Source organism: Sus scrofa, chromosome 14 (assembly GCF_000003025.6).
Source record: "Sus scrofa isolate TJ Tabasco breed Duroc chromosome 14, Sscrofa11.1, whole genome shotgun sequence".
In the NCBI taxonomy this organism is placed as follows: Eukaryota; Metazoa; Chordata; class Mammalia; order Artiodactyla; family Suidae; genus Sus; species Sus scrofa.
In genome coordinates this window covers 35,678,198-35,703,718 of record NC_010456.5, presented here as the reverse complement: position 1 = coordinate 35,703,718, position 25,521 = coordinate 35,678,198, and the positions used below count along the sequence as shown (strand labels likewise).

Below are 25,521 nucleotides of genomic sequence, written 5' to 3'. Positions count from 1 at the left end.
GATTGAGAGTCCAGGGTAAGCCCCTGTGACCTGTGCACCCCTTTGGAGAGGAGAAGAAAGAGAGGCCTGCTTTCCCTGGAATCCGGTGGTCAGATCCCTACCTGGAGCCTTGAATGCCCACCTCAGGTGTCAGCATGGAGTTCTGAAGTCCATGTGGTTCCTCACAGTGAACCAGGTGATGTGTCTCCACAAGATTTCACATCCTCGTTACCACTTCATTAAATGTGAGGGCTGGAAGGAAGCTTTGGGTTCAGACACTTCACTCCCTCCCATTAGCTGATGGGGAATCTGAGGCCACAGAGAGGTTACCGATTTGGCCAAGGTCACATGGCAAATTAGGGGTGGCATCAATCCAAAATCCATGTCTCCTGTCAGTCTGCTGCTCTGCTGCTCAGTTCACCTCCTCCAGCACCTCTTTGCTGCACAGTTCACTTTCTCATCTCCTCTGAGGACTTCCTCCACCTCCTGGCCTCCTCATCCTCCTCATCTGTGAAATGGGGTGATGACACTTTCCTCATGGGATGGAATGTTGATTGGAGGGTTAAATGACATAACAGACCAAAACGCAGTTTGCAAAATGTCAGAGTGCTCAAGGGATATAGAATACAAGCAGTACTTGCCTATGGTTACCATGGCAATCTGACAAGCACTGGGAATGTTGGGAGACGCTGCCTCATGTCATGCGTTGATTTTTAGGTCTTAAGGAAAATGCAGAGACGCCACAGCAGCAACACGGATAACGTTCCACCTGAAAGGTAAGTATCCCCTCATTCCATCTGAGGGCTCTGGGCTTCAGGTGGTCAGGGGCAACCCAAAACTGGATTGAACAATACCTGCCCTTCAGGGCTGCTTGTCAGAAGAGCAGAGGAGATCTGATTGGCAACTTCTTTGCACAGCAATGGCCTTACGTCCTCAACACACAACAGCTTGCTGTTGCTCTTATGGTAGTTCTCAAAGCCTGTGCAACCTGTGATCCACTTGACCCACTGTATCAATGATTGCACCCAGGGGATTTTAATTTATAGAGGTGTCTGAGTGGCAACATAGAGAGGCTAATGACATTGAAAGAAGATTTTTACTACTTGCATTTCCCAAGAGAAGGGGGCAAGGTACATCCCTCAGGGCCACATGGGGCAAGCCCAGGGTCAGCCAGGAGGCTGAAAAGAGCAAAGGGAAACACAGGGCACAGCTTTATGGTGTTTTCTGCACAAAGGCAGGGCAGGGGAAAGAGTTCAGGATTGGCTAGTGTGAATAACATCGATGGGCTCAAGGCTATAGGAGAGGCCTCTAGTTGTCTGGTCATCACCTGGCCATGGGTGATTTGGGGCAGAGGAAATATTGGCAGAAGATTGTAAACTAGATAAAGGAGGTGGTTGGGGATATGGGCTCTGGATCACAGGGGAGTTGTAAACAACTTTGGCTATCAGTTTGGCCCTATAATGAGTAGATGCCAAGTAGACAAATACAGAATCTAAGAAGACACAGTTAAAACACTCATGAGATAGAATTTCTATTCTAGTTAAGCCCAAGCAAATACAGACCATGGGGACCTGGTCTCAAGTTATGACAGTCTTCCAGCCCCAGACCTCCCACCGTGCTGACACACACATCCACTGAGCAGACAGCCAAGTTTTTCCTCCTTCACATCCTGTTCTGGGACCCCTGCAACTCTGAGGTTGGCTGCAAATTCACAGAGGATCCACCAATCCCAACACTGGAACCAAATTATGCATCAGGCCTGCCTGTTCTTTGGGAAAGAACACTGGCCTTAATTCAGAGAGCCCTTGGCCAAAATCCCAGCTCAGCCACTTCCAACTTTGGTGCCTTTGCCAAGCACCTTCATCTCTAGGCCTCAGTTTCCTCATCCGTAAGTGACAGATAACAAAACGCAGGGTTGCTTGTGAATGAGTTGAAAACACACAAACACAGCATCTGGCACATAAAGAGCAGGGCTGTTGGAGCGTTTTGAGCCTCTGAAGATAGAACTGCTGTCAGTGAACTGTGAGATCATTGGGGCCAGAGACCACACCAGAAAAAGAATGGCCACTGTGTATTACGTGTTTATTTCTGTCACCCTCACATTAAGTTAGGACTGTTTTTATCACCTTTTCATAGACGAGAAAACTGAGGCTCAGAAAGGGTAAGTTACATAAAGTTACACAGCCAGGAGGTGGCAGGGCTGAGATTCAGGCCCCAGTCAAGTTGCCACCACATAATCTGTGCTTTGAGCCACCACATTCCAGCTGCCTCCTTCCTTGGTGGATTCAGCCCTCTCCTAAGCTGCTTCACCCTCGAGCCTTTAAGTGGTTAAGCTGGAAGCACAGCCTCTGCCCTCCAAGGAATATTCTTTCGCATTTAGGCTGAAATCTTGACTGGATGCTGGGGAGAGGCACAGGGAAGGGAGGCCAGCTATAAAAAGGCCCTTGGTGGGTAGAGTTTTCCCTGGTTGTGCTGGAGGCCCCCTGAGCCCAGTGAACTCAAGAGTGCTGGAGAGCACAAGGCAGGCAGGAGACTTGCCAGGGCCCTGTGGGGTGATGAGGGAAAGAAGGTGGCCACTGTGGGCACCTGCCAGGACTCTCTTCTGAGCTCAGCTTTTGTTTTTTTTTTGTTTTTTTGTTTTTTGTGTTTTTTTTTGCTATTTAGGGCCATACTTGCAGCATATGGAAGTTCCCAGGCTAGGGGTTGAATCAGAGCTGCAGTTGCCAGCCTGTAGCACAGCCACAACAATGCCAGATCTGAGCTGTGTCTGCAGCCTACACCCATGGCAACGCTGGATCTTTAACCCACTGAGTGAGGCCAGGGATTGAATCTGCATCCTCATGGATACTAGTCGGGTTCATAACCCACTGAGCCACAGTGGGCACTCCTGAGCTCAGCTTTTTAAAGTGCAGAAAAAGCTCAAGGCCCCTTGAGGATCATAGCCATGGTGTTAGTTGTTGTTATTATTAATATTATCTTTATTATTATCCTAAACCCAAGGGAGTAAGACCACACATTTCCTGGGCTTTTGGAGCCAGCAGGGATGGGCCAGGGCAGTTGAAGGAGTGGGTAGCCACCTTCAAGTTCCCTCCCTGCACCAGGTTTGTGATACCTTACCCCCAGGTCAAGTTTGTAAGGCCAGTGAAGCCAACCCTGAGATTACTCCAGACTGGCATCTCCCCTGCTGGGTTTCACTGGTGTTCTCCAAAAAACACAAAAATTTTTTCTTTTGTATTCCACAAAAGAAAAAAATCCCATGGTCAATTAAGTTTGGGAAACCTGAGTTTAAACAAAGTTAGTGTTTTCAGTTGCAGGCCTTCTCAGAGCCTTTGGTATGCTTATTTATTCATCCTTTCAAATATTTATTGAGCATGTTCTGTGTACCAGGTGCATTGTGCTGGGTAGTGGCAATCCAGTAGGGAGCAAACAGTCATGGTCTTTGACCTTATGGAGCAGGCCACAGTCCAAAAGCTCCCCCAAATGATTATAATGTACACCCAGGGTTGAGAGTCACAGGTCAGGAGTAAAGCAATAGCTCAGATCAGTCCCATGCAGGGGAGGTTAGGATGCAGTGAAGATAGAGAATGGGGGAACCATCGTTGTCTGGAAGGTAGGCAAAGGCCCACCAAGCAAGAAAGATTTTAGCTGAAATTGATGGATGAGCATAGGTTACCTAGGTGGGGCAGAGTGGGGGTGGGGGAGACAGCTGGTGAAGGGGACAGCCTGAGCAAAGGCCCCCAGTAGGAAGTCCTGGGGTAGTGAGACCCAAAGAGCACATGATGAGATTGGAGTTTGAGGCCATATGGCAAGTTCATCTCTCTGAGCCTCGGTTTCTTTAGGTGTAAAATGGCAGTGATTTTAGTTTTTATCTACAGGGTTATCTGAGCCTGCAGGAGGGAGTTTAGAATGAGAAGCTTTTAATGGGGTAGTGAAATAATTGAATATATGATTTTAAAAAAATGCACCCTGGTCTTTGAGTGGGGAGTAGATTATATAAGATCAAGTGTGAAAGCAGAGTGTAGACCCTCCCCTGCAGGATCCCTGCAGTGTCATTTTGTGCCTGGCTGATAGCTAGCGTACATTTATTAAGCACCCATTGTATGCCCTGGGCCGTGGGGTCCCGAGGATAAGTGGAACTCAGCTCTTATTTTCAGAAAACTCAGGATGTATTTAGAGAACATCCAGTGGGGCCCTTCTCTGGGGTAAGAGAAGGCGGGGGTAACTCTTTGCCTCTCCCACTGCCACATACACTTTGAGCAAATCAGCTCCACCTGTATCTGTTGTGTAGCCAATTCCATTTGAGAAGACAAGCTCAAGAGAAGAGAGATGACATACAGAGCTCCCAGGTGTGGTGTTCGTGGGAAAGAGCACCCAGTTCAGAGGCTCTCCATTCTTGCAGGGCTAACTCAGTGGCTCTGAAAGAGCAACAGCATCCTTTGCCTGATTCCAATACAAGAGGCCCTTGCTGGAACTAGAAATGGCAAGTTGGCCCTAGAGATTTTCATAGCTCCTGTTGTGGCTCAGCAGTAATGAACCCGACTGGTATCCATGAGAACATGGGTTCAATCCCTGGCCCCGCTCAGTGGGTTAAGGATCTGGCATTGCCATGAGCTGTGGTGTAGGTTGGACATTGGCTCGGATCTGGCATTGCTGTAGCTGTGTGTAGACCGGCAGTTGTAGCTCTGATTTGACCCCTAGCCTGGGAACTTCCATATGCCGGGGGTGGGGCCCTTAAAATAAAGGGATCCCCAGAAGCTCTATGCATGAGTGGTGTTTGTACCCATTTTCCAGGTGAGAAAACTGAGTGCAAGTTTGTTAAAACCCCCTAGGAAGGGTGGAGCTAAGGTTCACATATAGGCTTCTCTAATAAAACCTCCTTCCCATTACTCTCACTGCCCTCCAAATACCAGCTGTGACCAAGGTTGACCTTCTTGGGAACTGGGAATCATGGAACTTGAAGATTATGGAATCAGGGATACCTGAGTTCCTGAGGTTATTCTAGAGTCATAGGACTCTGCTCCTTTTCGTATAGTGGTTAAGAAAGCAGGCTCCATTCCCGGTGTGGTTCAGTGGAAACAAATCTGAATAGTATCCATGAGGACACAGGTTCAATCCCCTGACCTCCCTTAGAGGGTTAAGGATCTGGTGTTGCTGTGAGCTGTAGTGTGGGTTGCAGATGTTGCTCAGATCTGGTATTGCTGTGGCTGTGGTGTAGGCCAGCAGTTACAACTCCAATTCAACCCCTGGTCTGGGAACCTCCATATGCCACAGGCCAGGTGTGGCCCTAGAGAGACAAAAAAAGAAAGAAAAGAAAGCAGGCTCCAGGTGCTCCCTGGTGGCCTGCGGTTGAAGATTCAGCATTGTCACTGCTGTGGCTTTGGTTAGATCCCTGGCTCAGGAACTTCTGCATACCATGGTCACAGTCAAAAAAAAAAAAAAAAAAAAAAAAAGCAGGCTTCTCCAAAGTTAGCTCCCCTGGTTTTAAATCTCCCCTGTTCCATCCCTTACCAGCTGTATGACTCTGGACAGGTTACTTTTTCTGTGTGTGCCTCAATTTCTTGATCTGTGAGAGAGCAGTATTATTAGTATCAAAGTCACAGGGTTGATAGGAAGATTTAATGAGTTAATTAATGGAAAGCATTTAGGTAAGTATCTGACATCTAGTAAAGATTATTACCCTGTTGCTATTATTACTTGTATTAGTTTTCTAGGGCTGCCAAGGTATCACAGATTAGGTGGCTTAAAGAAAAGGAACTTATTTTCTCACAATTCTGAAGGCTGGAAGTTCAAGGTCAAGGTATTGGCAGGACTGGTTTCTCCTGAGGCCTCTCTCCTTGGCTTGCAGATGGCCATCTTCTCCCTGTGTCTTCACATCGTCTTCCCTCCCATGTGTCTATGTTCAAATTTCCTCTTTTTTTTTTTTTTTTTTTTTGCCTTTAGGGCTGCACCCACGGCATATGGAGGTTCCCAGGCTAGGGGTCAAATCACAGCTGTAGCCGCTGGCCTATGCCACAGCCACACTAGATCCAAGCTGTGTCTGTGACCTACACCACAGATGACAATGCTGGATCCTTAACCCACTGAGCAAGGCCAAGGATCGAACCTGCATCCTCATGGATGCTAGTCATATTCTTTTCCACTGAGTCACGATGGGAACTCCCAGGTTTCCTCTTCTTATCGGGACACCAATCATATTGGATTAGGGCTGGTTCTAATGCTCTCATTTTAATTTAATCACCTCTGCAAAGACCCTGTCTTCAAAAACAGTCACATGATGAGAGTTACCTTGTGATGCAGTAGGTTAAGGACCTGGCATTGTCACTGCAGAGGCTCAAGTCACTGCTGGGGTGCAGGTTTGACCCCTGGCCTGGGAACTTCCATATGTGTGGGCATGGCCAAAAATAAACAAACAAACAAAAATAGTCACCTGCTGAGGTACTGGGGTTAGGGTTTCAACATATGATTTTTCTGGTGGGGGATGGAGGGGGCCACAATTCAGCCTATAATGTCATTGGTACTGTCAGTTGCCCCCCCCCCAATACTCCACTGCCTGACTAGGTGAGGCTTTCTCCCCCCCTTCTGGCCCAGAAATCGCAGCCAAGCGCTCAGCTCCGAGGCGAGTGTGGATGAAGGCGGCGTCTTTGAAAGTCTGAAGGCAGAAGCAGCCTCCCCACCAGCACTCTTCTCAGGCTTATCTGGCCTCCCGGCAGGCAGCCTCCCTACCACCCCATTCCCCTCCAGCCTGGTGCTGGGGGCCTCGGCTGGCAAAGGGGACGTGTTCCTCCAGATGCCCGCGTCCAGGGAGGAAGGCGGGGGCCGAGGCGAGGGGGGCACCTACCACCACCGCCAGCCCCACCACCACTTCCACCACAGCGGCCACCGAGGGGGCTCCCTGCTGCAGCACGTGGGCGGGGACCACCGTGCACACTCAGACGACGGGGGTGATGAGCAGCCAGGGACACCAGCCCCAGCCCTGTCTGAGCTGAAGGCTGTGATCTGCTGGCTCCAGAAAGGGCTGCCCTTCATCCTGATCCTCCTGGCCAAAGTGTGCTTCCAGCATAAGCTCGGTGAGTCCCTGGTGGGTGCAGGGGTCACAGCCTGCAGCATCTCCTGGGGGTTAAGGGAGGGGGGACTCCATCCCAAATGCCAAGGGAAGGCAGTAGAAGTCCTTGCAGTGCAGAGTACTTAAGAGTCCAGGATTCTGAGTCAGACCTGGGCTCAAGTCCTGGCCAACTAGCTGTGTGACTTGAGACAAATCACTAACCTCAGTTTCCTTATCTGTTCAGTGGGGGTTGCAATAGAAACTTCCTCAGCTGGTTGGATGGTTGGGTAAAGTGAAGGAATAGAGTGTAATACCTAGGAATTCAGCCTGCTCATGTCTGAACCTGGGCTCTGCCCCTTCCTAGCTGTATGACACTGTGTGTGTTAACCTCTCTTTCCCCGTGCCATCATTCATAAAATGGGGGTTATGATGGTATATTTACTATCATGTATACTATTATATATATATTATAGCTATACATATATTATGATAGCATGTTACAGATACTGGTGCAGCATATGTATAGATAGCTTCTGCCTTCCTGAGATTGAGTGAGAGTAAATGAATCAATATGTGTAAAGCACTTAGGACAGTGCCTGGCAGAGAATAAGTGCTATGCAAGTATAGATTATTATTTTTATCATATTCATTATTAATAGATATAAAATACTTAGCATAGAACCCTGCCCATAGCAGGTGCTCAATAAATACTACCTATTATTATTAGGAAGTAAGATAATGATTCATGAAGTGCCTGGCCTAGTACCTGGCACACACTTAACACTCAATAAACATGGTCTCTGGTCCACTGTTATTGCCTCTGTTACTAATTGTTATTAGATCATGATGTTGCTATGTCCTGGAGAGTTTTAGGCTCTTGCTTTCATCTTATGGTCAATATAATGGTAGGCAACATCTCATGGCCTACAACATCTCACAGGAAATAGAATAGATGAGGCTATCATTTGTGTCTTATTTAACCCTTTCTGATGAGTTTCCGCTGACTCAGATCACTCCACCTTCCTTCCTGGGGTGCTCCCTTGTCAGTCCCTCCCTTTTTATTCCTAGACATGGAAGCCAGCATGTTCCCCCTCACCCTGAACTCCAGCAAACTCACAGCCAAGTTTTATTCTTGAGTTTGGTCATTTTCTTTCTCAGCTGGCAAGTTTGTTTGATCAAAGAGGAAAGTAGAAGAAGGGATTGTGGGGTTACTAGTTTTGATTTTATATGTTTTCAGTGAAGAAACACATCTTTTACAAAGTAAATCTTGAAGAATACTGGAGGTATTTTTCACTAGTGAAAAAGTAAAATTGAGGGATGGAGTGGGATGGACTGGGAGTTTGGTGCTAGTAGATGCAAACTATTATTATTTTGCTTTTTTTTGGGTAATTTTATTTATTTATTTAGTTAGTTAGTTGCTTTTTAGGGCTGCACCTGCAGTGTGAGGAGGTTCTCAGGCTAGGGGTTGAATTGGAGCTGCAGCTGCTGGCCTACACCACAGCTCACAGCAATGCCAGATTCTCAACCCACTGAGCGAGGCCAGAGATTGAACCCACATCCTCATAGATGCTAGTCAGGTTCATTACCACTGGGCCATAATGAGAACTCTGTTATTATTATTATTATTTTGGCTGCACATGCAGGGAGAAAACACATGCTGCAGTTGCAACCTGTGCCACAGTTGCAGCAATGCCAGATCCTTAACCTACTGTGCCACATGGGAACTTCCATAAACCGTTACATTTAGAGTGGATAAGTAATAAGATCCTACTGTATAGCACAGAGAACTGTATCTAACCTCCTGGGTTAGACCATGTTGGAAAACAATATTTTAAAATAATGCTATATATATGTAAAAAAAATACAAATTTCCTGATTATCTATGTTCAAAAAAAGTAAGAGTATAAGTGAACTGCAAGCGTAGGGAGCCCTGCATGTTGTATGAAAGCAGAATCCTGCCGCAGGGAACAAAAATAGGATTTGAAAATTCCTGTTTAGGGAAAATTCCAAGATTGTAGCTTGGCAAATTGCGGAATGACATTCTACTCCACCCCCATCACCCCCGCCCCCAGCAAGGGTCATGTTTTCTTATGATATTGTGGTCTTTTTCTACAAATGCTTTTATTGCAAATAACACCCCATAGCGATAGACCCCATTTCCTAACTGCTAGAGACTGTGCTATAAGCAGTATCCGTCCATGAGGTGAGTACTGTTATTATTATGCCCATTTTGCAGAGGAGGAAACTGAGACTCAGGTGCAGTGACTAGTCCAAGCTCACACAGCGAGGGGGTGGCAGAGCTGAGATTTGAACCCAGGTATTACTGGACTGCACAGCCCATGCTTCTAACTGGTTCTATAAAATCCCCCCACAGTGGTCTCAGGCCCATCCCGAAGTCAAAGGCCTGTTCTCACATTGGCTCAGGGTTCCCAGCAATCTACATGGCAGCCCAGATGCCCTGGAAAGGGGATTTTCTCTCTCCTCTGTCATTAGCATGTCAGCTCCAAGGGGACTAGGGATGTATCTTTTTAACATTGCTTGCAGTTCCTCATAAGCCAGGGCCAGGCCTGACAAGTCTAACTGGGTGGACTCAGCCCCTCCTCTGTCCCACAGGCATTGCTGTGTGCATTGGGATGGCCAGCACCTTCGCCTATGCCAACTCCACACTCCGGGAACAGGTCTCTCTAAAGGTGAGTCACCTGGCAAATTAATCTCCTAGGACTGCTGTAAGTAATGACCACAAACTTAGTGACTTAAAAGAACATAAATGTATTCCTCAGGGTTCTCTAGATCAGAGGACTGAAGTGGGTCCTTCCAGCTGAAGATAAAGGTGTCAGCTAGATTATGCTCCTTCTGGAGGGTTCAGAGGGCAGCCTCTTTCCTCACCTTTTCCAGGTTCTGGAAGTCATCCACATTCACTGGCTCATGATCCCTTCCTCCTCCTTCGAGCCAGTAACAGTATATCTCTGTGACCATCCTTCCATGGGCACATCTCCCTCTGACTCTCCTGTTTGGCTCCCTCTTCCACTTGTAGGGACCCTTGTGATTACACTGGGCCCCCTGAATAATCCAATTGATTCTCCATTGCAGGGTCGGCTGATTAGTGACCTTAATTCCACCTGCAGCCTTCATGGCCCTTTGCCACATAACCTAACATAGTCACAGGTTCCAGGGGTTAGGATGGGGACATCTTTGGGACACCTCGTCTACCTCCCATTCCCTGGGCAGATCCCCACTTGTACCATCCTCCCACACCCTTCCAACAGTAGCATCTCTCCCACATGCCCCCAGCCCAGTCCCTCTACCCTCTTGGCCTTCAGTAAGTTAGCTCATTTCCAACCCACCCTCATGGTTAAGGCTGTCTCTCTGTTACTGCTGGGTAGCTGTATGGCTTAACCCCCATTGTCCCAAATGTCCTCTAATATCTGCTTAGCACTAACTGTGTCCAACACAATGTGGGCCATCACACAGCTCATCCTGTGGATTCATCCTGTGGAAGGAGGCAGAATCATTGTTAACTCATTTTCCCAATGAGGAAACAGTGGCCCAGAATTTCTTGACTAAGAACTTAGTTTCTTGCCTAAGGTCACACAGCCAGTGCAAAGGGTGGCGTCAAGATGAGAACAGGCATTGAGCCCAGAGGCTGTATTCCCCCCAGGTTCAAATCTCAGCTCCTCCACCCTCCTGCAAGTCCTTGGACAGGTTCCCTTGCTAATGCAAGCTCAGGTGCCACCTCTGAAAAGGGAACTGCCGCACCAAATTGAGAGGATTAAGTGAGATAGCACTCGGAAGGTGTTTAGTGTAGTGCCTGGCTTATAGGAACAATATAACTGAGGGGTTGTTTTGTTTTGTTTTGTTTTGCTTTTTAGAGCCACAACCATGACATATGGAAGTTTCCAGGCTAGGGGTCTAATCAGAACTGCAGCTGCTGGCCTACACCGCAGCCACGGCAATACCAGATCCAAGCCATGTCTGCAACCTACACTGCAGCTCACAGCAGCGCCAGACCCTTAACCCACTGAACAAGGCCAGGTATCAAACCCTCGTCCTCGTTCGTGGATACTACTCAGGTTCGTTACCACTCAGCCACAACAGGAACTCCTAACTGAGCTATTTTTAACACACCTACGTTTCTGCTACACATGTGATCTTACACTAGCCACCATCCTCTCTGACCCTTCTTTGGTATCATCTGCCTTTTCAGAAGCACCTGGGCCTCGATGAGGCACAGAGGGCAGCTCAGTCTCCCTTCGACTCATGAGCACATTGGAGTCCAGAGTCCAGAGCTGAACAGGGAGCCAGCGGTTCTTCTTGACTCATTCTTATCTTCATGCAAATCCCTTTCTACTGCTATTGGAACAATATCTCCATCGATGCCGTAGTGGGGGTTGTTGGGACTGGCTCTTTCTCAAATATAGTAACATCCACATGGTGCCTTGACTTGAATTTTAGTGGCAAGGGGATACCTGTATCCATGGAGAGGCTTCTAGGGGGTCCTTGAACCCTTTGAAGCACAGGTGATACCATTCTGTGCAAGAGAGACTGCATGGCTCTTAGGAAGTTTAGGAATCTCAACTTGCTACTGGAAGACTACCCTATTTATCCTTCGGAGTCTGTCTTCTCAGGCCTTTGCTAATTCCCTTTCTCTTCCACTTTTGGTTTGGATTTACAGGGGATTAAACTGAAATCTATTATTTATTGGGTAAAAAGGACTGCCAAGTGGATTAATCACAGTGGTAAGAGCGAGTGGTTGGTTGGAGGTGGTTTCTTGGGCCGTTAACCTTGACCACTCCTGGAATAATGGGTGGATGGAGATGCATTTATTTTGTTGGCTCCTTGGAAATGTGCGTTGTAACCGTGTGAAGGGCGCGGAGCTGTGTCTGAAGACAGCGGAGCATTTACTGAAACCACAGGGAAGGTTACACTGGGAAAGTTATGACCTCATCTTGTTCCAGCAATGCAGCCGCCCTGGTCCAGGAAAAGACAGGCTTTTGAGAATCAGCGGCTCGGGGGTCTGTTTATGTATCCCAGGGTACACAGGCAGGAACGCCTCTTCCAGAAATGTCCCAGGGTTGCTCTTGGGCTAAGAGGCTACTGGGAAACAACAAACTGAGGTTTCTCAGCTTGTCTTCCTGGAGACTAGTTAGAAACAAGCCTGGAGAAAGAGAAATGGGGCCAGATTACAAAAGGCTTTGACCGCCACACGTAGAAGTTTGAATTTAATCCTACAGATGTCACCCCACATTGAATAGTCAGTCTGGGGCAGTATCCCCAAAGGTCCATGCTAGAAAAAGTTAGAAGGTTCCAACCTGTCAGTCGGACTGCCAGTGGTTGTAAAGTCCGAAAAACAGGTTCTACCATTTAGTGAGCCTGAAATATGTGCCTGTCCCAGACTGGATGTTTACATTTATAAAGTTCACTTAATCCTTAACAAAACCTCACTTTTTTCTTTTTAATGGCCATACCCATGGTATATGGAAGTTCCCAGGCCAGGGATTGAATCCGAGTGGCGACTTGTACCTACACCACAGCTGCAACAATGGCTTGCTATAGATCCTTTAACCCACTGCACAGGGCTGGGGATCAAACCCGTGCCTCCTCAGTGACCCAAGCTGCTGCATTCAAATTCTTAACCCACTGCACCACAGCGGGAGCTCCAACAAAGCCTCATTTTTTAATAAGGGCTCCAAGGCTTAAAACATGTGCCTTCGAGCAAGGGTTACCTAATTTCTCTCTGCCTCAGTCCCTAACAGTAAATGTAAATAAACTTAACATTCCTATGTGCCAGAAACTGTTCTAAGCAGTCCATGTACATTAGCTCTCATAACGCTATAAGACATATGATATATATCCATTTTACAGATGAGGAAAGGGAAATATGGAGAGTTTAAGTAGTTGCCCAGGGTTGGACAGACCCCCAGATAGCAGACCAAGGATTTGAACCCCGGCCATCCAGCTCCAGAATCTGTTTTGCTAACCATGGTGTCCTCTTGCCTCTCTTGTTTGTTACCATCCCTTGGGTTTCAGTGGGATAGAAAGATGCCACTGCCTTTCCTTTCACAGTTAGCCCTGTTTCCTCCAAATCTTTGAGAAAGGGAAAAGTTGCCCCTTGTCGAGCGAATGTTTTGGAATGTTCCACCAGGTGCACCTTTGGCATTTCAGCATCCCCACAGAGCTCTTGCTTTGTTTCTAGGAGAAGAGGTCGGTGCTGGTCATCTTGTGGATCCTGGCTTTTCTGGCAGGGAACACCCTCTATGTGCTCTACACGTTCAGTTCCCAGCAGCTGTACAACAGGTGAGCTGGGGAGTCTGAACCCCACTGGGGAAGGGGGAGCTTTGTTGGGCTTAGGATCCACAGCCCCTTCACTTGAGGACAATGCAGTTGTAAAGTTGAGATTCCACTCCGTTGCTATATACATGCATGCTTAGAGCAGAATCCTTCAGTAGGAGTGGTGTAAGCCTAAACCACAGCCACAGTAACGCAGGATCCAAGCCATGTCTGAGACCTACATCACAGCTCACGGCAACACCGAATCCTTAACCCACTGAGCAAGGCTGGGGATCGAACCCACAACCTTATGGTTCCTAGTTGGATTCATTTCCGCTGCACCACAATGGGAACTCCAATTTTGCATTTTATAGTAGCCACACAGTGTGTGGTGGACAACTGGCCAGGGAGGGTCTCTGGGATGAAATTGAAACTCGAGCTAAGCTTTCAGATCATGTCCCTTTGTTTTGAAGATGGACTTAGAGGAGTGAGCAGTTTCACCACTTTCTGGGGCCACCCAGAATGACACCAAAGCAATTTGGGAAGTTGGTTCCAAGATATCAACATGCATCTCACACACCACATTAGTTTTCTGGCCCAGAAGATCAAGGTCCTGCTGGTGGGTGTAGGAGGTGGAGTTTCCCAGAAGCTTGGATGGATTTCCAGCTTATGCCCTTCTCTGGGCGTGATCACACTCACAGGCTCAGACCTCTGTGCCCTCATCATACGAGGGCTGAGTCAAACTGACAGCACACAAAGAGGGAGAGAATGGCTTAGGAGAAAAGCAACAGAGATGAGCCTCCCTCCTTATTGATATCAGTGGTCTAGCGTGTGTTTGTAACTGATACCAACAGCCATTATCTTATTTTCCCTCTCCGTCAGCAGGGTATCGCTGTCTCCATTTGACAGGTGAGAAAACTGAGGCTTAATCCAACCCTTTCTAATGAGCTGTGGTCCTGGAAAATAACAGTGAGCTTGAATCATCCCCAGATTTGAAGTCTGATAACCAGTGTCAGGGGGTCTTAGTCCTGCCTTTTACCAACTTTGTGCCCTTTGGCAAATAACGGAAACTCCTGGAATCTTTCCTAGTTTGCATTTGTGAAACCGGGACCAAGTTAATTTTTACCTTATCCACCAAACAGACTTATTAATTAGAGGCCAAATGTTTTAATATGTGAAAAGTCCTAGGCAAACTGTGAAATATTTGATATATCATAATCATAACATAATTAATATTATTCTTTTATGATGCATTACTATACCTGTTGGTGGTGGTGGCTAATGGGGCATAAAACCGACAATAAAATGTATCCGTCCATTAAAGTTCATAGTGTACATTAGAAATAAGTGGACTGAGTGACCAATCTGTGGAAAAACACTTTGGCATCTTTCCTGCTCCAAAAGCCAAAATAGAAAAAATACTAAGACGATGAACTAAAAACCAGAGAGGTGAATTTAGCACGTAGGCATCTCTGAGATAAACTGGAAAGTAGAGGGAAAATCTTTATTTCCTTTTTTTTTTTTTTTTTTTTTTTTTTTGCAATCAGAGATGCATAACAGATAAGCAGAGCGTGGAAGTCAACCAACCAGCCTGGGATGGTACCAGGGAGAGACAAGAGAGAGCAAACACAAGGAGGGGAGCTCAGAGCTGCCAGCGTCTCCCCATGTCGTAACTCGAATGCCACTCAAAGCTGGAGGCAAAGCATCCCACAGAGACAGGGCTCAGATGTGGAAGAACACTGAGGGTATCATGAAAGATTGCCAAAATAGATTGTTTTCATTGATTTTGCCCTACTCTAGTTCTTCAAGTTTTTTTTTTATTATTATTATAAACGGAAATCGATTTTTAGAAATAAAAGTGAAAAGATAGGCCAGTGCATTCCCAGGATGCTCTCATCTGGGAATCTCAGTTTGTACCACTTTCCACCAGCCCAGCAGCCTGTGTGAGAAGCATTTAGATAGCATTCGCTCCAGGCTGTGTGCACTGTTTCCTGCTTTTAAGGGGGCACAGACAGGACTCGGACTGGCCTTTGCTCAGAGCCTCGAATCTGGCAGGAGGAAAAGTGAGGGGACCAGCACAGTTTGGGGGCTGGTGCCAATCCTAGCTCCATATTCTAGCTGAGATGCCATGGGTGGTGGCTCCACATCCTAGCGCTCCAGATTTTCCCAGCTCAAAATGGAACCGTCCTAGTGCCTAGCCCATAGAGTATTTCGGAAGAGGAAGTGAATTAAGACACATAAAGCGTGTAGAGTAGGCAGCATGATGTCAAGAGCCAAGATATTAATACAAATAGCATACTCCTCAGAGGTGGTAGAGAGCAGTGCTGCTCAACCTGTGGTCCTGGACCAGTGCCAGTTCAAGAATGACTTGTCTGTCTCCAGTGATAGAAATTAGGAAATTGAGTGTGAGGTTGACTTACCTGGTCCTGGGTGGTAAAATGGGTTTACGCGTTCCCAAGTAGCACTGTTGTAGAATGAGGATTGAGAGCAGTAGCCAGGACACCTGGATTCGAATCCACCATCATTCCTTCATATCTGTAGAACCTTATGCCTGTTACTTGACCTTTCTGTGCCCCAGTTTTCTTATCTGCAAAATGGATAGGGAATAGCTCCTGCCTCATAGACATTATTGTTGTCACTGCTGCTGGGCAGAGTTGGTAGCATGTCTATTATCTCATCGATTCCCAACAGTATGAGGGAGGGGACAATTTCCATTTCATTGATGAGAACGCTGAGGCTTACAGAGAGAACATTATCTGCCTAAGGTCCAATAAATCAAGAAGCCTGGATTCAAATTCAAGTCTGTCTGATACTGATGCCCATGTGTTTATCATGCACTGTGACCTTGGACAGCTTCACCTCTCCAAGCCTCAGTGCCTCATTTATAAGTGGGGATAAGCAGTGGTTACTGCACAGGATAGTGAGATTCAGCAAGAAGAGGGCTTAGCAGTGTCTGCTCATCAAATCCGCCCCTCCTTCTCTCTCTCTCCTTTGTAATGTTGGTCAGCCTTCTTTCTGTCCTTCCTTCTACTTCCTCTGGTGAAGCCTGCTGTGGACCCATAAAACTGGAGGGAATCTTAACTAGTGATGCTCCAGGCCAAGCTCATTTAACTCTCAGGGGAACTGCGAAACTGAGGCTCAGAGAGGTTAAGATACCCACCTGAGGTCATACAGCAAGTTAGTAGGAGATTCAGCAACAGGGCACAGATGTCTGACTCCCAGTGTAGTGCTCTTTCTACAGGTAATCTTTACAAGGCTCCCAGAGTGAGAAGAGGGGGCTACCAGGTGCCAGTGATCCTAAATGAATATCTTGACTCTCTGATTTCTCCCCTAGCCTCATATTCCTGAAGCCCAACCTGGAGACGCTGGACTTCTTTGACCTGCTGTGGATCGTGGGGATTGCAGACTTTGTGCTGAAGTACATCACCATCGCCCTCAAGTGCCTTGTCGTGGCTCTGCCCAAGATCATCCTGGCCGTCAAGTCCAAGGTAGGCACAGGCTGCAGCCCTCATCATGCCGATCATGCAGGGGTTTTAGGGAACCTTCTGGAGAAGGAAAGAATGGGCCTGGGCAGAGCCTATGTCAGTGCATCAAACGAACAGAGCCTGAGCTAGTATATCCTGTTACCTCCCCCACCACCTCTTGTCATTCCTTGAAGCTGAGTGTCATTTCTTTGTTGTCACCACCCTCCTGTCACACCTCTGCTGTCCAAATGCATTCCCTCAGTTTCATTGTTTAAAGCTGCCCTTGATGCAATTTTCATCTAAATTTCACCTGAGAAAGGAAAAAAGCACATTGACATAAATACCCTGGGTCCTGCTTCTCCCAGGGAAAGATGGCTCTGACAGGTTTTGACTCTCTCCTTCTGGGCCTGTTCTGTAAAAGATACTGAGGCTCAGCAGGAAAGAACTCTGTGATCCATTAGTGATGCCTGCCATGCATGCAGGAAAGGAACTGGTGGAAATGATCTTTGCAGGGTACCTTAGGGAAAGGCCTGCCAGCGGATGTTAAAATGAAGAGGTCTTGGAGGATAATCATTATAATTCAGAGGACTGAGAAGTGTCAGAAAAAGACATTTTTAGGTTGGAAAGCTCAGAATTTGTCCCAGGCATCAGTTGGCAGAAGAGCAAGTTGGAATTGGCCGTCTGTCTTAAGTGATAATTGATCAAATCGTTAACCAGGTGCATAGGAAAAATGCACTCATGTGTTTCTTCTGTACACACGCATAACACACACACACACACACACACACACACACACACTACTTCTGACACCAAACGTGTGGGTTTTCTACACATCAATTCTCTGACACCAACTGGATGCCCTATAACTTAACTCAGTTCTACCTCGAGATTGTGTCAGATCCCACAGGTTAAGAGCTCAGTCCCACAAGACTTCCCCCCTCACTTCAGATGCCAGTGGCAAGTCCCAGGTTGTCACCTGTACTTGGGACCACCCAGCTGTCAGTCAGGGTTCCCACGCCCCCCTCCTGTGATTGGTCACTTCTTGATGCCCTGAGCCTTCTCCTTCATAGCATTTGCGACACTTCGTTGAAGGCAGGAGGTGTGAATCCAGGCATGTGGGGAAGCTAGCTCAGCATTGGCTGCCTGGAATAATGATGCCTCGTGATTCTTGAGCACCAACCGTGTCCCTGAGACTGTGCAAAGGGCACTTCACGTACGCATTAGCTTCCGTAGCTGGTTGCCCTTCCTCTCAGGGAGGAATCATTACTCCCACTGATGATGAGGAGATGGAAGGTTAAGAGGGCAGGCAGCTATCTCATGGGAGAGCTGGGATGCCAGCCCAGGGCTTCAGCTTCAAGTGCCACCTCAAAGTGGGTATGGGAGAAAGGTAAGGAAAACAGGCAAAGAATGATTACTCATCACCTTGAGCATTCTGGTTCTTGCTAAATTCTTTCCTGTGTCTTGACTCATAGAGGCTCTCAACTCCCCTCTGAGAGAGAGATTGTTATCACCTCTTTCTAGATGAAAAGCTGAGTGCAATCTTCCCCCAGTATCTGCGATGGATTGGTTCCAAGATTTTCCTCAGATACCAAAATCTGTGGATGCTCAAGTCCCTCACAATTGACCCTCTGCATTCGTGGTTCTGCATCCTTGGATTTTTTTTTTCCTTCCGTTTTTGAAGTATAGTTGATTTACAGTGTTGCACCATTTTCTGCTGTACAGCAGCATGACCCAGTCGTACGTACATATATATATATATATATATTCCCTTTCTTATATTATCTTCCATCATGGTCTATCCCAAGAGACTGGATATCGTTCCCTGTGCTATCATCCTTGGGTTTTCTTTTTTTTCTTTTTCTTTTTTTTTTTTTTTGTCTTTTTGCTATTTCTTGGGCTGCTCCAGCGGCATATGGAGGTTCCCAGGCCAGGGGTTGAATTGGAGCTGTAGCCACCAGCCTACGCCAGAGCCACAGCAACGTGGGATCCGAGCCACGTCTGCGACCTACACCATGCCGGATCCTTAACCCACTGAGCAAGGGCTGGGACCGAACCCGCAACCTCATCGTTCCTAGTCAGATTCGTTAACCACTGCGCCACAACGGGAACTCCCATCCTTGGATTTTCTATGCAAGATTGGTTGAATCCACAGATGAGGAACCTGCAGATACAGAGGGCCCACTGTTTATGTTTCCTGTGGCTGCTATAACAAATAACCCTATGCCTGGGGCTGAAAACAACAGAAATTTGCTTTCACTGTCCTATAGGTCAGAAGTCCAATATCGGTGTCATCAGGTGTGTGCGTGTAGAGGGGGTGGGTACAAGATGTTAGGGGATGATTCCTCCTTGCCTCTTCCGTCCTCCTGTGGCTGCTGGCATCCCATAGCTTGTGGCAGCCTCACTGCAGTTTCTGCCTCTGTGGCCATGTGGCCTCGGTTGTGTATGACATCTCCCTCCACCTGTCTCTTGTAAAGATACATATGACTGCATTTGGGGCCCACCCAGACAATCCAGGATACTCCCCCGTGCCAGGATCCTTAATTTAAATGTGTCCTCAAAGACCCTTTGTACCAGATAAGATCACATTTACAGGTTCCAGGGATTGGGACCTAGTCTCTTTGGGTGGCCATCTTTGCATTTACTCTGTACTGAGGCTAGAGGAGGGGTAAGATGTTTTGTACAAAAAAATGCCAAGCTCTTCAGTTATAGATTCAGAATCTACTTCTTTCAACTCCCAAGGCCACGGCCATGTCAGGAGATCATCTGCCTGGCACTGAATGGAGCAAACTCCTGGGCCATTCCCAGCCTGGCCCCTTTCTAGCCACAGGGCCTTGGGTTAGTTGTTACATGTACCCGAACATATTTTTTCCTGTAGAAAATTGAGATGTGAACAAAATTCTGCTTGAGGTGCTGCCAATATGAAAAGACTTAATGTATGTGGATGAAATGAAGGATGGGTGGGCCATTGCCTAGAGAGGAAGCTTTGCAGCCCAACTACCTATCTGAAATTTACTCTTCCTTTCACTCTCTCCTGTCCCTTTCCCTAGGTTCTCTGTTCTTCAGCCAGACCCCACTCCTTTCATTTCTTTCCACACACCATCTATTCCCAATCTGACATGTGGTAGATGGTCTTATCCCATTTTCTGGATGAGAAAACGGAGGCACTGAGATGCAAGTAATGAACCCATAGAGCTTCCAGAGTCAGCTCTGTGCTGCCCTGTCTCCTACTCACTGATCCTTTTACCTCAATGACCCTTTTCCTTTCTTGGTTCTTAACCAACTCATGCTTCTCTTGCAGATCACAGCCTCTTAGGAACCTTCCCTGCTCCTTCCACCAAGGGATGGGGCCCCCACTGGGGACTCTCACATCACCCTGTACCCCCCGATTCCAACACTCACCACCCTGATTGTAATTGCATGTTTAATTGTCTGCCTCCTCTGCTCGACTCTAACCTCTGTGACAGCAGGAAATGAATGCATCTGGTTTCTTTGTTGATGGATCACCAGCATCTGATATGCATTCAGAAGTGTTCATTGTATGTATGTACATAGGTTTGGGTGGGAGGATGGATGGGTGAATGGATACATGGGTAGATGGATGAATTGGATGACTAGGTGGGAAGATTGGTGGCTATGTGGATAGATGGGTAGTCAAGTGATTGTATGTATGGATGGATATTTAGACAGATGGTGGAAGGATATTTGGATGGATGGATGGATATTTAGATCAATGATAGATGGATATTTGAATAGATAGATAGATGGATATTTAGTTGGATGCATGGATATTTAGAAGGATGGACAGGAATTCCCATCATGGCTCAGCAGTTAAAGAATCCAACTAGCACCCATGAGGACAAGGGTTTGATCCCTGGCCTCACTCAGTGGGTTAAGGATCCAGCATTGCCGTGAGCTGTGGTGTAGGTCACAGACGCGGCTCGGAGGCTGCGTTGCTGTGGCGTAGGCCGGCGGCTACAGCTCCGATTCAACCCCTACCCTGGGAACCTCCATATGCCGCCGGAGCAGCCTAGAAAAAGGCAAAAATAAATAATAAACAAACAAACAAAAAGAAGAATGGACAGACAGACAGGTGGGTAGATGGATGAGTGAGTGGACGAGTTGATAGTCTCTCATCACCTCCTCTTGTAGCAGCAGTGAAAGTTTAGGTTCCATTGTCAGCTCAGCTCCAGCATCCGTATTTCGTAGGTATCCAGACACCTCTGTCATGAAGACACCAAAATCCGCAAAGCAAAGTAGTACTCACTTCACTGTGCTAGAAAAGAATGTGTAGGGACCTTCAAAGAAATCTGGTGCCAAGTCAATAGTAATAAATACAACTTAACATTGCTGAGCAATTACCAGGAGGCAGGCAGTATGTTAAGCAATGCCATTTGTCCAAGAAATAATTGCTAAATGCCAGCTATATGTCAGGCACTGTTCTAGGCACTGGGGATACATCAGTGAAGAAAGTAAACAAAAATCAGTGTACTTATGGAGTATATAGCCTACTGAAGACACTGCCTTGTTTACTCTTAACAAGACTGTAAACATTGTTGATCTCTTTGCACAGAACAGAAACTGGGTTAAATAACTTGCCAAAGCTCATAAACCTCAGAGTAACAGTGCTGATGGCAAAAGGAGCAGCTAAGGTAGGTTCAGCCCTTCCTATGAGCCAGGCACTGTTCTAACTCCTTTCCTTCCAACGTCTGTCTTACAAGACAAGTGCTATTGTCCTATGGGGTTTTTTTAAGCTGAGGTAACATTCACGTAACAGAAAATTAATTGGTAATCATTTTGTAAGTCTGCAATTCAGCGGCATTCAGTACCTTTACAGGTTGTGCAACCATCCCCTCTGTCTGATTTTAAGACACTTTCATCACCCCAAAAGGAAACCCTGTACCCATTTGGTCACCACTCCCACTTCCCTCTGGCAACCACCAATTTGCTTTCCATCTCTATGGATCTACATACTCTGGGCACTTAATATAAATGGAGTCATACATTGTATGACCTTTTGTGTTTCCTTCTTTCACTGAGCATTGTGTTTTCAAGGTTTGTCCACATTGTAGCAGGTGTCAGCCCTTCATCCTTTTTATGGCTCAGTAATATTCCATTGTGTGAACAGACCACCCTTTGTTTATCCATTCATCCATCGATGGACATTGGGTTTCTTTCCCCTTTTGGCTTCTGGGAATAGTGGTGCTTTGAACATTCATGTACAGGTATCTGAACACAGTTTTTCTGGGTAAATACTTAGGAATGGAATTGCTGGATGATATGGTCATTCTATGTCTAACTTTTTGAAGAACTGCCAAACTATTTCCCCCAGCAGCTCCACCATTTTACATTCCCAGCAGGTGCTGTTTTTTACCCCTGTTTTCCAGAGGGAAAAACAAACACAGTGAGAGGTTAAGAATTAGCCCAAGGAGTTCCCATGGTGGCACAGTGGTTAACAAATCCGACTAGGAACCATGAGGTTGCAGGTTCAATCCCTGGCCTCGCTCAGTGGGTTAAGGACCCGGCATTGCCGTGAGCTGTGGTGTAGGTCACAGACGCTGCTTGGATCCTGCGTTGCTGTGGCTCTGGCGTAGGCCAGCAGCTACAGCTCCGATTCGACCCCTAGCCTTGGAACCTCCATATGCTATGAGAGCGGCCCAAGAAATAGCAAAAAGACAAAAAAAAAAAAAAAAGTAGCCCAAGGTCACACAGTGTATAAGTGGCTGATCGGGGATTTGAACTCAGGCAGTCTGACTCCAGAACCTCTGCTCATTACTAGCCCACACCCCCTCCCATGGGATTTGCTTGGGAAATTCCTCAGAGTTGACTGAGGAGCAGAGTCCCCATACCCCATCTGTATGAAATTCCCCCAAGTTCAGGCAGTGGCTACCTCACTTCCTTCTCACTTGGATGGGCACTCCTGGGGGCAAGGGGGTGGGGATGGGATGCACATCCCTTCCCTGCACCACCGAGGTGTGGGCGACAGTTATTAATGCCTCCCTGGCAACCGTCCAGCTCCCCTTTTCTGATTATTATTATTTTATTCGGTGAGATTAATGTGCTAGGTCAGAGCATAATCCAGCCTGTAAAAAGTGATGTGAATAGTCTCCTCAAGATAAATTGCAGGCTTGGAAAAGGTTCACAGCCTTTCCTTGCCTATCTGAGTGCTCTCCCGAAGCCTCATCAATCCTTGTCTGGGTGGAAGAAAAGGACGGATCTTCATTTGCAGCTGGTGGGGGGAGGGGGGAGGAGCACATCTGTCAGGGACCCCTAATGGCTCACAGCACAGATGCTCTTTCCTGTGCCTCCATGCCGTCCACTGAGAGTGTGGGTTGCTCTTTAATATTATAATCATGATATTGGAAGGGCCTCTGGTACTTGGGTTGCTGGATGACCCCACAGTCCTTCATATGTGAGGCTGAGTGAGCCATTAATTCCCATGTGCCTCCAGACACCAGAGAGTCTGTCCAGGATCTTCTACACCTGTGCCTCCCAGGGCAGCCATACTCATTGGTTGGCCAAGAAGCTGGTGGGGTAACAGTGGCAAACCCCAATCTCTAACCTTAGCCCCAAACTATCACACTGGCTGGGTGTCTAGAGTGGCCACTCGTCATCTTAAATCCAGATAACTTACACCATCCATCCATCTTGGTCCTGCCTGGTCAGGCTCCTACCCACCTCTCCAATTCATAACCCACCACCCTGTCCTCTCCCTTGCTCACTCTGGACCAACCTTCCTTCTCTGGGGTTTTTTTTGTTTGTTTGTTTGTTTGTTTGCCTTTTCTAGGGCCGCTCCCTCGGCATATGGAGGTTCCCAGTCTAGGGGTCGAATGGGAGCTGTAGCCGCCAGCCTACGCCAGAGCCGCAGCAACGCAGGATCCAAGCCGTGTCTGCAACCTACACCACAGCTCATGGCAACGCCGGGTCCTTAACCCACTGAGCAAGGCTAGGGATTGAACCTGCAACCTCATGGTTCCTAGTTGGATTCATTAACCACTGCACCACAACGGGAACTCCCCTTTTCTGGCTGTTTGCACTTAACCATTCCCTCCACCTGGGGAGGTTTTTCTATATATTCCCATGGCTGTCCCCTTCCCATGATTCAAGTGTCACTCCAGGGTCACTTCCTCTGAGACTCTGTCACTTCTCTGACCACCCTGTTCAGAGTAGGGGGTCCCCAAGCTGCATTATCCCATCACCATTTTATTCCCCTCCTAGTGTGTACCAGTATCTGAAATGACCAGATTGTTTTGTGTTAATTTTCTATCCCCCTACTCGAGTGTAAACTCATGAGAACAAGGACCATTAGGTCTGTCTTGACACACAGGAAATGAACCATAGATATTATGGTGCATGAAGCTGCATGAGCTGCTTCATGTTAGTTATCTTTTCGGGTGTTAAAATGAGGCCTGCTGCTGCCCCGCCATGTAGAGTTTTCCTGGGCTACATCCCCTTTCTCTCCTTCATCCCGAAGATGTTACTTGGGACTTATCTGCTTACAGAGGCAATCCAGGACCCTGAGAATATAAAAATGAGTAAGAGGAGTTACTGCTGTGGCTCGTCGGAAAGAAATCCAGTTAGTATCCTTGAGAACGCAGGTTTGATCCCTGGCCTCACTCAGTGGGTTAAGGGTCTGGCGTTGTGAGCTGTAGTTTAGGACGCAAATGCGGCTCCGATCTAGCATTGCTTTGGTTTAGGCCAGCAGCTACAGCTCCAATTAGACCCCTGTCCTGGGATCTTCCAAATGCCATGGGTGCGGCCCTAAAAAGCAAAGAAAAAGTTTTTAAAAAAGAAAAAATTAAAATGAGAAAGATGCCCTTCTCATCTTCGTGCACTCTTTAATTCTCTGTGAGTAAAACTTGTTTTTGTGTTAATCTAACCTGAACCTGGTTAAGAAACCAAATCTTGTCCTAGAAAAATATACATCACACCCTCCACCTCCTAGCATTAATAGTAGTAATGATTTAAAACTCAGTTTGTCCACATTGCTCCTTCCTTTTGTTAAAATGAAATACTGTTAGCCTAGGCTTCCAGAACTGCACTGTCCAGGATGGCAGCCACAAGCTGCAGGTGACCACTTACCTTTAAATTAGTTAAATTTAAAATTCAGTCCCTCAGTTGCATTAGCCATGTTTCCACTGATTGGTAGCCACACGCAGCCAGGGGCTGCTGTGTTGGAGAAAACAGATATAAAACATTTCCATCATCTTAGAATGTTCCATGGACAGTGCTTAGAATGTTCCTAGGACAGGGTTTCTTCAACCTCTCACTGACATGGGTAGCAGGCAGCTGCCATCCTGCCCTTTTCCCAGCTGAAGAAATATAAAGGCAGGTATTTCTCTAAAAACTTTCTAGGGGGTCGCTAGTAAACACCGCACAGCAAGAAGGACACTGGCCTTGAGTCAGCAAAACCAGGTTCAACTCCTGTTTTCTGGACTTACTACCTATGTGACCTTGGACAGGTGACCTCATTCTATGGAGCCCTCAGCTTCTTCATCACTGAAATAGTCATTTTTATCCCCTTAAGGTTATCAGAAAGTAGACAGGCGGGTACCCAGTTGCTGGGTGGTTACTAGGACTAGCTGTGTCAGAAGCAAGGGAAAGCTTAGCTGAACTGTTCCTCTCCAAAGAACAAAGCAGTTGACCAACTTCCTGTCTTTTCCCGTAAGCACAGGAAGGAGGAAGCCCTTCCCGTGTCCAAAATCATCTTAACTGACCTCTGGTATAGTGTGCATAGCCAGCCCCTGGACAAGAGTTTCCACAGGGGAGATT

The 25,521-nt window shown here is 47.1% G+C and overlaps 1 protein-coding gene across 1 annotated transcript in view; it reads left to right on the top strand.

The window, feature by feature from the left end:
* RNFT2 (ring finger protein, transmembrane 2) overlaps window positions 1–25,521 on the top strand; it is a 71,177-nt gene that overhangs the window by 2,077 nt on the left and 43,579 nt on the right. Inside the window, exons 2-7 of the mRNA XM_003132893.6 lie at window positions 1–175; window positions 697–755; window positions 6,568–7,046; window positions 9,635–9,711; window positions 13,215–13,315; window positions 16,623–16,776. Of these exons, the coding sequence (XP_003132941.3) occupies window positions 152–175; window positions 697–755; window positions 6,568–7,046; window positions 9,635–9,711; window positions 13,215–13,315; window positions 16,623–16,776 (894 nt within the window). The 5' untranslated portion in view covers window positions 1–151. The remainder of the gene's footprint in view (window positions 176–696; window positions 756–6,567; window positions 7,047–9,634; window positions 9,712–13,214; window positions 13,316–16,622; window positions 16,777–25,521) is intronic.